At 38.5% G+C, this 13,575-nt stretch overlaps 1 protein-coding gene across 2 annotated transcripts in view; it reads right to left on the reverse strand.

Annotated features, from left to right (window-relative positions):
• Positions 1-1,174: 1,174 nt before the first annotated feature.
• Positions 1,175-13,575, reverse strand: part of ARHGAP29 (Rho GTPase activating protein 29) — a 77,973-nt gene continuing 65,572 nt past the window's right edge. For both annotated transcript variants that reach the window (XM_082614297.1, XM_082614296.1), the window contains exons 19-23: positions 13,424-13,561; positions 8,860-9,092; positions 7,318-7,648; positions 7,076-7,184; positions 1,175-4,930 (exon numbers count right to left, since the gene is read on the reverse strand). In XM_082614297.1, coding sequence (XP_082470423.1) covers positions 4,047-4,930; positions 7,076-7,184; positions 7,318-7,648; positions 8,860-9,092; positions 13,424-13,561 — 1,695 coding nt within the window. In that variant the 3' untranslated portion in view covers positions 1,175-4,046. The remainder of the gene's footprint in view (positions 4,931-7,075; positions 7,185-7,317; positions 7,649-8,859; positions 9,093-13,423; positions 13,562-13,575) is intronic.

A 13,575-nucleotide genomic window follows, 5' to 3' on the forward strand; every position in this document is an offset into this window, starting at 1 on the left:
ACAGTTTTAGCTGGACAAGATGCCAGAGAGCCCTAAAGGCAAAAAGGAGCCAGAAGTGGAACTCTCACTTGTGAGGTTTAAAAGTGAGGGGAAGGGCTTCCTTGGTGGCGCAGCGGTTGAGAGTCCGCCTGCCGATGCAGGGGACACGGGTTCGTGCCCCGGTCCAGGAAGATCCCACATGCTGCGAAGTGGCTGGGCCCGTGAGCCATGGCCGCTGAGCCTGTGCCTCTGGAGCCTGTGCTCCACAACGGGAGAGGCCACAATAGTGATAGGCCCGCGTACTGCAAAAAAAAAAAAAAAAAAAAAAAAAGTGAGGGGAAACAGAGTCCACTTGATTATGATATACTCTTTGGGTTGTCTCAGTAGATTAAAAGAAAATTAAAAGAGTTTAAAAGTACATTTTCTACTGGGCAAAAAGGTCACCAGCTGGTATTCCACACCCAGGTCAGTGACCTATCTGCTCCTTACACAAGCGTGGCAGAAGGAACAGCTCACTCATGACATTACTTCTCCAGAGTCAGTGTGTTATGTCTCTGCTTTATGCTCCTTAGAAAGAAGATGAAGGACTTGAGAGCCTTGATGTGTTTTCTTAGTAGTTGCCATTGGGATTAGGCTGAGCGAGATCCTACCTGAGGACTTTATCCCATGGTGTGCCCTACTCTTATTTTTGCTTTGTCCACACGAGAAAAATAAAGATGATAACTTAGTGTTGAGATGTGAATTTGGGGGTTTATATGCTATGGGGAAATTTTTAAAAACTAACATAAAACTCTATGTACATTATGAGGAAATTATGGAATAAAAAGTCTAAAAATTAAAAAAAATACATTTTGTAAGCTTCAGTATGAAATGATGAGAAAGTTCTGGACATGGATAGTGGTCATGGTTGCAGAACAACGTGAATGTACTTAATGCCACTGAACTGTATACTTAAAACTTAGTAAAATGGTAAATTCTATGTTACGCATATTTTACCACAATAAAAAAATTTTAAAGGTGAATTTTCTATTGTTAAACACTACCTGATATTATTGAGTTGGCCAAAAAGTTTGTTCAGTTTTTTCCGTAAGATGGCTCTAGTAGCACTTAGTTGTCTTTAACTATATGCAAAACAATTTTGTTAGATTGTATTGTGGCAGCTGTCATATCAGTGTGCATTTAAAAAAAACATCAAAATTGGTGAATTTTTGTGTACCCATTTTAATATTGAAGATGGAAGAAAAAAGCAACATTTTCAGCATATTATGCTTTATTACAAGAAAGGTAAAAACGCAACTGAAACGCAAAAAAAAAAGAGATTTGTGCAGTGTATGGAAAGGTGCTGTGACTGGCTGAGTGTGTCAGAAGTGGTTTGTGAAGTTTTGTGTTGGAGATTTCTCGCTGGACGATGCTCCATGGTCGGGTAGACCAGCTGAAGTCGACAGTGATCAAATCGAGACATTGAGAACAATCAACGTTATACCATGTGGGAGATAGCCGACACACTCAAAATATCCTAATCAAGCGCTGAAAATCATTTGCACCAGCTTGGCTATGTTAATCGCTTTGATCTTGGGTTCCACATAAGTGAAAAAAACCTTCTTGACCATATTTCTGCATGGGATTCTCTACTGCAACATAATGAAAACATTCAATTTTTAAAACAAATTGTGACAGGTGATGAAAAGTGGATACCATACAACAGTGTGGAACAGAAGAGATCATGGGGCAAGTGAAATGAACCACCACCAACCGCACCAAAAGCCTGTCTTCATCCAAAGAAGGTGATGTTGTGTATATGGTGGGATTGGAAGGGAGTCCTCTATTATGAGCTCCTTCTGGAAAAGCAAATGATTAATTCCAACAGGTACTGCTCCCAGTTAGACCAACTGAAAGCAGCACTTGACGAAAAGCATCTGGAATCAGGCAACAGAAAACGCATTATCTTTCGTCAGGATAACACAAGACTGCATGTTTCTTTGATGACCAGGCAAAAACTGTTATAGCTTGGCTGGGAAGTTCTGATTCATCTGCTGTATTCACCAGACATTGCACCTTCGGATTTCCATTTATTTTGGTCTTTACAAAATTCTCTTAATGGAAAACATTTCAATTCCCTGGAAGACTGTAAAAGGCACCTGGAACAGTTCTTTGCTCAAAAAGATAAAACGTTTTGGGAAGATATAATTATGAAGTTGCCTGAAAAATGGAAGAAGGTAGTGGTACAAAACAGTGAATACGTGTTCAATAAAGTCCTTGGTGAAAATGAAAAATGTGTCTTTTATTTTTACTTAAAACCCGAAGAAACATTATGGTCAACCATCAGAATCTGGCAGCCCTGTGTTTTAGACTTGATTCCAACTGCTACACCTGTGGAACCTAGAGCACATTATTTAACTAATTGTCAGTTTCCTTATCCATAACACAGGAATAATAAAGTACTTACCTACCCATTATAGGCTGCTGTAAACTTGAAATAATTTATGTGGAACTTAGCAGAGTTCACGGCACGCAGAAAGGGCTCAATCAATGTTGGCTCTTATTTTCTTTTTAGGTTTTCATACCAATACAATTCTTTTATATTTTTTACAATGAGGACTAAAAACAAGGCTCTAGTACAAAAAGATGGGTTATTCTTTCTTCCTAGTCCTTAATGTCATATAGAACTATAGAACAACTTCCCATAAAATGAATTTCATGTTGTAGTCAAGGGACATATGAGCCCCAAGTGCTGACCACTAAGCCAATGGTTAATAAACCTTAAAGTCTCACACCCTAAGAGGCAACAATTTCAGAGAAACCACAAGAACTTGAAATAATTTAACAGGTTAATATATATATTTTTTATCAAGTATAACATGGTCATACAAAAGCATTTGTTACAAATATAATTCACACATATAAAAAGAGGCTATTTTATTTTTTTGTCCCTTTTATATCCTATTTTACACAAAATGACAAAACCAAGAAAATAACAGAACTATACTAGTTCTAAAAACTGGGAATTTTATAAATGAAATATATCCAATCATCTATACTTCCTCTCAAATTCCAAACAATGAGGCTTACTGAATTATACTTAGAATCAACTTAAATAAATCTTTGTATGATTCAGATGAAACATACATTGTCAATGGTTATAAACTCAGGTAGAAAAAGTACATAAAATTATTCATAAGTGAAAACACTTCATACAAAAGAAAGGGTTTTTTTTTAAAGAAAATCCCAGACAATATTAAAAGGAAAGGCACTGAATTTTAAAACACTGTTTTGGACTATTATATAAAATACCAAAAGGTTCAGAACTGTTGAACAACAAAAGTTTATGCAGAACAAAGCCGAGAAGTGAAATTATTAAATGTATAATAGCTAAAACCAAATAAGACATGACTGAACTATACAATTTAGAAACATGTTTAAGTGCATTTTCTTTGTACAATTCAACTGCCTATCACGTGTAAAATCTGGCAATGAATTAAAATGCAATTAAATACAGATTTGCAAGCCTTTTGGCCATTACGCAAATATGAAAAAGTTAAGTGACTCGCCAATTGAAAAATAAAAGGTTACACACATACCATAAAAGCACAAATGGTCAAAGATACACTATAAAATTGTGTGAAAAAACAATCATACCAAACAAAGATCTTTCAGGCACCTGCACTCGGAAACATTCCTTTTATAAATAAGCATGTAGTTTCATTTCAAAAAAATAAAGCTGATTTCCTCAATTGCACCTATTAGTTGAGAGCTATATCATATATTAGGGATGCACTTAAATGGATCATACTATGGGGAATCAACTGAACTTTAAAAAACATGAGTCTATCTATTTATTCACAACTTCAAAAATACACATAATTCCAGTGAGGCACAGATGGGGCCCTATCAAAACATTCTGTCATTCAATATAACCAACACAGGATAACACAACACAATGACAAAAAACAAAATCCATGATTTGGCAATCCTATACAAGAGAGGCCCTGTCAAAAATTTCTTCCAGAAAACAAATACAACACGACAAAACAACAAAACAAAAAAAGAAAAACTGAATTCTGACAACCCTACACAAACTGTGGGATTTCATCTTCAAGGTCTTCAAACTGCTGCATTCGTTTTAGCCTCGGTCTCTGACATGCTGGATGTATACCAGGTAAGTCACGCTCTTCAGCCTTCTCTTTAGGCTTGCTAACCGGCTGCACGGGACCAGCTGATGCATTTTCAGAACCTGGAACTGATTTCAGCGTGTGCTCCTGGGGAGCATGAGTTGTGCAAGCGGGCACAGCTGCGGAGGATGTCACAGATTTCTCCTCATCCCCTCTCCCAACAGCAGCAGGAGCAGGTGGTTTATAAAACGTGGTCCAGTGCTGGGGCTGCAGTGTTCTGGGTGCTCTGACAGGAGCAGGAGCGCAGGAGTCAGAAGACCGTCTCTCTGACACCTGTCTGGCTGACCTGATGGATTCTGTGTATGGCTTACTGGTGGTGCTGACTGGGTGGTCCCCACCACTCCTGGTGCTCACTGACACTTCTCTTTCCTGGAATGCACTGGGCACAATCACTGCAGTCTTTGCAGTCAGGTCAATTTGTTCATACTGTTTCTCCCGAGTTTTCTGTAGAGGTTGCTGATCAAAGCCATCAAATTTGGAACAGACAATAGTTGGGGTGTCTTTTCTATTAACTCCTTCAAAGGTAGGATTCTTGCAAAACTTGTCTGAATTTACATTCCCCATATTTCTGCCATTTCTCTCATTAGGAGAGCTTGCAAGAAGTAGTAGTCTGTCTACAGGCAAACTTACAGGTCTAATCTTGGTCCTTGGAGTATGCCTCTCGACACCATTTATTTCCCTATCAGACTTCAGAGTAGGCAGCTTGGAGGTTTTGCCAACATCTTCCATCTTTTGTGATGCTGATTCAAGCTCTTGGTCTACAAGCAAACGCACTTTGTTGTCTGAAAAAGGAAAAGATTCATTTAAAAATCAAACTTTATGGCACATAGTTAACAGGAGAGTCTAAATGAGTTATAGATGAACACCCTCTCAAAACAAGGGTCTTCATATATTTTTTCCAAGTTATTCTCTAGGCAGAGGAGTAAAATACTCATAAAATATTAAAGGTACACTTTGAATTAAAATGTTAGAATTCCATATTTATTTAAATCAATACAATAAACAGCTACAAAATTCACTGCAGGTTAGTGAAAAAAAAACACACTTGCTGATGTGGCTTCTCTTATGTGCTGCGTATGAACAAGTATTTGCTGGCTGAAAGGGTTGTCACGATTTCAGCAGGCAGATATTGGTGTGTTACCCTCAGAAAAGTGACACCAATTTACATGCCAACCAAATGTTAAGTATGCCCTGAATCCTAAGGCTTTTGCCAACTCAATCTGCTTTTCAGTTACATTCAACCCCCAGTGAGAGCATATCTTATTAAATGCCTTAGATGCCCTCATCTGATCAACTAATAAATGGACTATAATATTCATCCTGCCTGATTAAGGTTGAATAGTTTTATTTTAAGTAAAAAATGCCATTCTCCCTATTTGCTGTTTACTCCCAGACGTACTTTCTTCTCTTTCCTGTCAAAACTGGGACCCTGAACTCCTGCAGACCCTATCCTTTTTTGTAGCATCTCCCCTAAAATATTCCCATTTCTGATAAGTTCCAGCCTTCTGCTCATGCTCCTCTTTTGGGCAGCGGTCTGCAAACAGTAGCCCATCAGAATGACTTGACAGTCCTTACCTCATCTGACCTTTCTCCTTACCTGAGACTGTGGACCTCTCTTCTCTGGGCTTCCAGGGCAGTGCTCTCTTGTTTTGATTTCCCAGGTGCTTCCCCATGTGTATAAAACACCCTAAGGGACCTGACACACTGTGGTCAGGCTGTAGGCACCAAAGTGCATTCTTAAGTTCTAAGGGAAAAAACTTGAGTGTAATGGGGAAGAGTGCAGACTCTGAACCCCACCTGCCAGGTTTAACTCAGCTCTACCACTTCTGCACTAGGCAAGGCAATCTCACTGCCCCTCCGTGTCTTCATCTGTCAAAAGGAATCATAATTTTACCTACGATTATATGTGGCCTAAAAGATCTAACCATGAAAAGTGCTTATTTATCTGGTATACAGTTAGCCCTTGAAAAATGACATTTATTTTTATTACTATTCCTAATTGGGAGCCCTAGCTCACCGAATAGTGAAATAATCACAGACACAGGTCCAAATACTGAACAATTTATTAGGGGCATGACCTCTGACATTATTTAACCTCTCTCAGACTATTAGGCTATGGGTTGAACGGGGCTATTACTACCTATTTACAGCACAGAATTGTTCCGAAGATAAAATCAGATAAATGGAATCAAACAATAAGCACAGTGCTTAGCACAGAGTAGGCAGGTACTTAATGAATGTTAGCTCCCTTACTTTTTTTTGGACCTGTCAGGCTGTGATCACTAATACTTCATTACACGCAAATTTAAAATATATGGCTGCACTTAAAAAAACTGCAAGTTAGCTCTAGTGATGTACAGAATTATAGTAACAAGTGGAAGCCTTTCCACAAATGAATAGCTTGGTAGCTATCACTGAAACTAAAATTACCAGTGAATAAAATGATTATACAGTCAAGGAAATTAAAAAGATATACACATAAGTGTGCTTAATGTGTTACAGGCAGGCAACAGGAAAAGGCATTTGAAAAAAATTTTAGAGGTTTTTTGAGTCTAAATTTTTTGAATTTTAGGAGTCCAGTTGACACCTTATGAGTAATGAGATTAATACAATGATCTATAGTAACAGAAGATGCTAATGAATCATCATACTGCTTACCAGATTTCTGCCTTGACTTTGATTAATGGCAAAAATAAAAATAAAAAAAGTTTTCAGAACACAAAACACACCTTTGAACTCCAAGATGTCTTTTTATAAGAAGGGCTATTGTAAAGAATGAAGGCAACTTTCTTAGTGGCTGGCAAAGATGTACTTACTAACGAAGCTTCTTTCTCTGACTTCTCTTCACGCCACTCACCTTGGCTTTTAATCACGGTTTATTGGGACAGTTTTAAGCCAGCAAATATGCATTTTACATGGCCACTCACCAATGAGACATGCATCACATTTTTCGAATGCATTTTGCTTCCGTTCTGATTCCTCAAATGATGCAGTGGATTCAAAACTCTTGCTTTCACTATCTGTAGTATGGATATCCTGTCGATGGAAGAAAATTTTTAAACTTGAAGAAGCAAAACACACCTCAAAATAAACAGTTCAAAGATTCGTAACTTATTAATAACGTAAACATTACAAAGTTCCAACACAATTCCAAAAGAGCAAAACTCACTTCCTTTGAAGAGAAAAACAGTGACTTCGTAGAATGTTCTGGATCTCTTTCTTCTGGTGATAACAGGGGCTTCGGAAGATAGCCTTGGTCAACCTGAGGTGCACCACCGCCTGCACTACACACAGCTGTATCTTGTGGCTGCAGGGACCCATCGAAGATCTTCTGTGAGTAGGTAATGAGGAACTCCACCAACCGCGCTTGATTTGAATAGTCAGCAAGAGAGGAGATGGTGATAGGAGCAGCTGTGGGCCTTGGCCTAATGAGACTTGGTCCAAATATCACCCCCAAGTTTCTGGAGTTCATTTTGTTTTCTTCTGCATGATCTACGACTCTGTGATGCAGAACACATAAAGCTGTATTAGATTTCCTTGACAGTAGTTTACTATGGGCTGGGAAGGGTGGAGGAAAAATGGGCTGTGCAAGTCTAGGGAAAGGATATATTTATTTGCTTAAATACTGACCACACACCAAGTTGGGTTTCACAGTATTAGGATTAAATATAAGTAAGCAGAAGGAACCAGTACAGTTTTACCAGCAGAAATTAAAAAACACCCCTAAAAGCTGCTCCCACCTTAGTAAATATATATTACACCCTCCCAGGTCCATATACTGGAAACTTTCTATCTCACTGCTAGTCTTTAAGCCTAGTTGAGCCTAAAGATCTCTCTGCTTTATTGCCAATCCCACTGCTCTGACCTTACTTCAAGCTCTCATCACCTTTTATTTCTCTGGCTATTCAAAGAGATCCGAACTGAAGTAAATATCTCCCCTCCAACCTATTCTCCATATTGCTACCGTAAAGATCTAATAGGCAAACCTGAGCATGTTAAATTCCTGGCTTAAAATTCTTTAGTGAGTACAGAAAGAAGACAGTCAACTCATCTGCCAGGTATGTATGACTTTACCAGGACTCCTCCAGCTCACTTTGTGTGACTGCTTGCTATATCCTGGCCTAACCAAATTACTTAAACGTCCTCAAAAGCAAAATGATCTCTTGTGTCTCTGTGTCTATTACCCTCTGCCTGGAATGCTCTTTTGTACATTCTCTGTCACCAAACCATTACTCAGTTCTTCAAGTCTGGCTCAGGGTTACCTTCTCTGATTCATGACCCCCTCTCCCCCATCTTCCACTGTATGTTGAGCAAAGTTCCGTCAGAACAAGAATGATGCTGCGCTGCACTTGTGTGCAGGTCTGCCCCTCAAGCTGACAAGCACAACGGATGACAGAAACCTTATATTTGCGTCCTAATTTCCCCAGCCTGGCATACAAGTGGCATCTGAGGGAAAGATGTTGGCTGCATGAACATATATTCAATGTCTCTCTTTCCCTAACACATATTAGAAATGAAACATTCAATGTAAAAACAATACCACAAGAGTGTGAATGTACTTAATACTACTGAACTGTACACTTAAAAATGGCTAAAATGGTAAATTTATATGTGTATTTTACCACAATTTTAAAAAAACCCATAAAAGCAAAACCAAAAAACTGATCAATTATCCACCCACTAATCATGTCTGTCTTATTCAAATTCTTACCGCTTAAGATGAACTATGAGGTAATGAAGGCTGTTAAAATTTGATGCTGGCAATTGTCTTAGAAGATCCTTGCTTTTTAGAAGAATTCGGTTTATTTCTATACACGTATTTGGACATTTTTTGTCCTCAGGATTATCCTTTTTCATCTCTTGTTCTTCATTTACATGTTGGATCTCTACTGCAAGGTCTATAAATTCCTTGTACAATCGGAATAAAATAAATGGTTCTGGTAGCTAAAGAAATAAAATTACATTAGAAATACCATTCTGCCCAGTTTTTCCCTGTTAATAACCTACTGAATAGCTACTGAGTGGTTTAGCATGTTCTTTTTAGAGTAACAAGACTTAAGGTCAATCACATTTAGAAATGTACATGTCTCATCACAAGGAAAAATATTTTTCTATTTCTTTAATTTTGTATCTGTAGGAGATGATGGATGTTCACTAAACTTCCTGTGATAATCATTTCATGATGTATGTAAGTCAAATCGTTGTGCTGCACACCTTAAACTTATACAGTGCTGTATGTCGATTATATCTCAATACAACTAGAAGAAAAAAATTACACCCCAGAACAAGAAAAAAAAGAAATGTACATATCTTTGCTAGATGTGATCTATAAAGTGAATCCGATAACACCATACATTATATCTATATTAAAAATGACTTAACTGGTAATCAGTAACTCTAAACCTAAAGCCACATGATATGATTTTAAAACTCTGATAGATATGCTATACCAATTACATTCATGACTGCCCCAAAGTTAGCACGATCTTCAACTATTTTATTAAAACAAACCCAGGATAATATACAATATAAGTCAAATTAATTAGAAAAAGCTCATTTTCTGTTGGTATGGGGGAGAGAGAGAACAAAAAGCTATAGGGTGTTTGTGTTTTACTCGGGCCAGATTGAAGATTAGCAAAAGACAATATGACTTATAAGAAAGAAACTGTCAACATTTTGTTATCCAATTTTTAAATACCACTTGAATTTCCGTAAGTAGGTCAAAAAAAGTTCCTCTCTCAAACTGTCAATGGGCATACCACCTTGATCTGTCTACTGGCATAACTGATTTCAATGATTCCACTGCCCAGCGATGGAAAATACAGCATCTCTCTGGCTAGCTGATGTCCTACAACAACTGTGGTGAGGTAGGCACCACTTCTCCAGTTTCCCCTTCTGTTCCCAGAGAGGGGAAGCCTTGAGATTAATTTCTACCTCTACCATCTTGGTCACTCTTGGAGCTTCAGATTTACCACATGGTAATGAGTAAATAAAGGCTGCTCTCTTAACACTGTAAGAATTGAGCATGGCTTCCCACACTAAAGCTTTGGTCCCATAGTATTCCCAGGATAAAATGAGAGCTGATAGTATTGGACCCCACTTATTTCCTCTCCTCCACTGACTAAAAGAAATAAAGGATGATTCATTATGAGATTAAAAGTCATTCAAAGACACTGTTTCCACTTCTCAGTTGAGAATCCTATAAAATGTGATTGAAGAGATATCAATAGTTTCCTGGGCTAACGTGGCACATCCAACATTTGTACCTAATTTCTTTCCCTCCTACAACCCCACTGAAATACAGTTAAGCTTACAGGACTGGAAGAACAGGAATGGGGACAAAAGTAACATTTCACAAGCTGAAGAGGAGATGAACAAGTGCTGACTTAGCACTCCTGAGAAAGCTGAAATTCCAAACTTGAGAACCAACATGATTTAGCGGGTCCTAAGGAGACTCAGGGATTGTCAGACTAGGTCCTCTGATCTCGGGGAAGGGTGAGCTATCTGAACAGAATTAGATTTTTAGATCCTTGTCTCCACTCCATGCTCCTGAGCAACCTCAGAAGTCTGGGGATTTCTTCTCTGGGCAGTGTGAAACAGAGGGTCTCTGGACGGACAATGCCAAGCACAAGGAACAGGTGGGCAACTATCTTAAAATAAGGATTTAATGACTGTATGCCTGCTGAATGCAGAGATCCTGGAGCTTCTGAACTAACATGGCTCCCAGAGTTCTGGAACCATACCTGTAGGCAGGGAAAGACCTTTCTCTGGGGTATCAGACCAGCCCAAGAGCAGAGAACTAGAGATACAGACCTCAAGTACTTCCCAAACAGCTCTCCTAGATAACACTACAGTAAAGCTCAAAATCTTCAAAGCCTTCATGTATTCAAGAGCTTCTGGATAGATTTCAGTTCCCAAAGCTTTAATTTTAAGGAGACAACTATGGAAGACAGAGTCAAAATAAGTAGGAAAAAAACCAACTTGAAGGTCTACAACTGTGCTGTCAATATCGTGGCCACTATCCACATACAGCTACTGAGCAGTGGCAAGGTGGCTGCTCCAAACTGACATGTGCTCTAGATGAAAAGTATATACCAGGGGCTTCCCTGGTGGCGCAGTGGTTGAGAGTCCGCCTGCCGATGCAGGAGACGCGGGTTCGTGCCCCGGTCCGGGAAGATCCCACATGCCGCGGAGCAGCTGGGCCCGTGAGCCATGGCTGCTGAGCCTGCGCATCCGGAGCCTGTGCTCCGCAACGGGAGAGGCCACAACAGTGAGAGGCCCGCGTACCACAAAAAAAAAAAAAAAAAGTATATACCATATTTCCAAGGGTCAGGGCCAAAAAGGTAAATGCTTCACTAATAATTTAAGCATATTGATTAGATGTTCAGATAATATTTTCAATATGTTGAATAAAATATTAAAATTAACTTCACCTGTTTCTTTTTAAGTGGCTACTAGATAATTTAATATTATATATAGGGCTCACATTATATTTCTATTGGATGGGGCTAGAAGCTAAGCAGAGGAAAGAATCCTCTTTAAAAAAAGCTATGAATATTTCAGGTAGAGGAGATGCTGCATTCAAGTTTAAAAAGAATGCTATAAAAGGGACAGAAAACCAGAATTCTTGGAAATTAAAAGATGATCTCAGAAATAAAATAGTTTACAGTAGGAATGGAAGAAAAAGCTGAGGAAGTTTCTTAGAAGGTGTTAAATGAAAACAAAAACAAATGAAAATAGGGAAAAGGGAAGGAAACTAGAGAACCAGTGCAGTTGTTAAGTATCCAAATATAAGTTCCAGAAAGAAAATAGAGAGGAGGAAATGAGCAAGAAAATTAAAGTTCCAAGAACTAAAGGACAAGCAGAATGACAGAGCTTGTGGAGTGCCTGAAACCATGGATGAAAATACACCCAAATCAAGGCATACACTGTGAAATTTTAGGATAATGGAGAGAAAAAGAAGATTCTACAGGCTTTCAGAGAGAAAACAATAGGCCACATAAAAAGAATCAGGAATGAGAAGGATTTCAGGCTTCAAAGAGAATAAAAAAACACCTTCAAATTTCTGAAGAAAAATAATTTTCAGCCTACAATACTATAAACTTTCACAGTATTCCCATTCAAGAAAGCAGAATAAATACATTTACAGATCAAACAGTTTCAAATATTTACTCTTATTCCACCTTGCTCAAAGATGGGCATGACCAAAACAGGACAATGAATAAAAAACAGAAAGACATGACACAGAAGACAGGTGTTCCCTCACAGAAGAGGGTAGAGAAGAGAGATCCCAGGATAACAGCTCTTCACCATATTAAAAAGGACCCAGATGAAGAACAAAGCTCCTGAGATGGACACAATGAGGACCATCATCACTATGCTCTCTGTAACTGTCTCTTCACTTTCACCCAAGGACAGAGAGCTTCACCCAAGGACAGAATGCAGCTGGGCTTGTCCCAGGTCTTTTGTACTTGGCTTATCATGACAATGTGCTGGTTGTTCCTGTAACCCTTCCAGGAACTGCTGCCTGAGCCACTACGGCCACTTACTTCACCCACAGAAGCATTTTCTTCAGACCTACTCCTATAACATGCAGGTGCAAGAGTGAGCAAAGAAAGAGAAAATATAGAGCAAGTCCACTCCCAACCACATTCCTGCTGAATTTCCAGCACCTAGCTTATAGGATAGCCCTGCCCCCTAACTATGGTGAACTTCATGTTCCCTGAATGCATTCACACCTTACTAACCTCCCACAATAGTTATTTTAAAATATCTATGAAAGTGAAGCCAAACTATGACCCAGACACTGTTTCTACTGGCTGAATTTTTCATATAACAGTGTGAATGGTGGACTTTTCTTAAACAGCTAGATTTATGCTTTCTACTCAGTTTTCTAGAACTTAATGATATATTGTTTAGGAATACACAACAGGTATTAAAACTATTAAGAAAAGAGAGGGAGGTATTAACATGGTTAGGAAAGACCACTGGGTAGAGCTGTGGGCTACAACTGGGGAGGGGCATACAGGGGCCTTCTATAAGGTATAGTGATATTTTATTTCCTTAAGCTAGGTGATGGAAAATGAGCTTTTACTATTATGGGTCTTTAAATTGTACATATATTTTATACACTCTTTGATCTGTACATTAATAATTGGAAAGATATTAACATGGTCTACGTCAATGAAAAAAATATGTGTGGCAAACGTTATCAGCAAACCGCAAATTATATTTTTGCTCTATTTAATGGTAAATTTCAAGGCTAAAACCTTTACCTGTCGAAGGTATAATTTCAAGACATCACAGATGTCATGTGAACTAAATTCTGAAATGTCTACCAAGTGCATTCCATTTTCCAATGCTTGACACAGTTTTTCAGTTTTTATTTTGTTTCCACATACACGATAAATTCCCTTGAGAAGAAAAA

The sequence above is a fragment of the Mesoplodon mirus genome, assembly GCF_964341445.2.
Source record: "Mesoplodon mirus genome assembly, chromosome: 3".
Taxonomy (NCBI): domain Eukaryota; kingdom Metazoa; phylum Chordata; class Mammalia; order Artiodactyla; family Ziphiidae; genus Mesoplodon; species Mesoplodon mirus.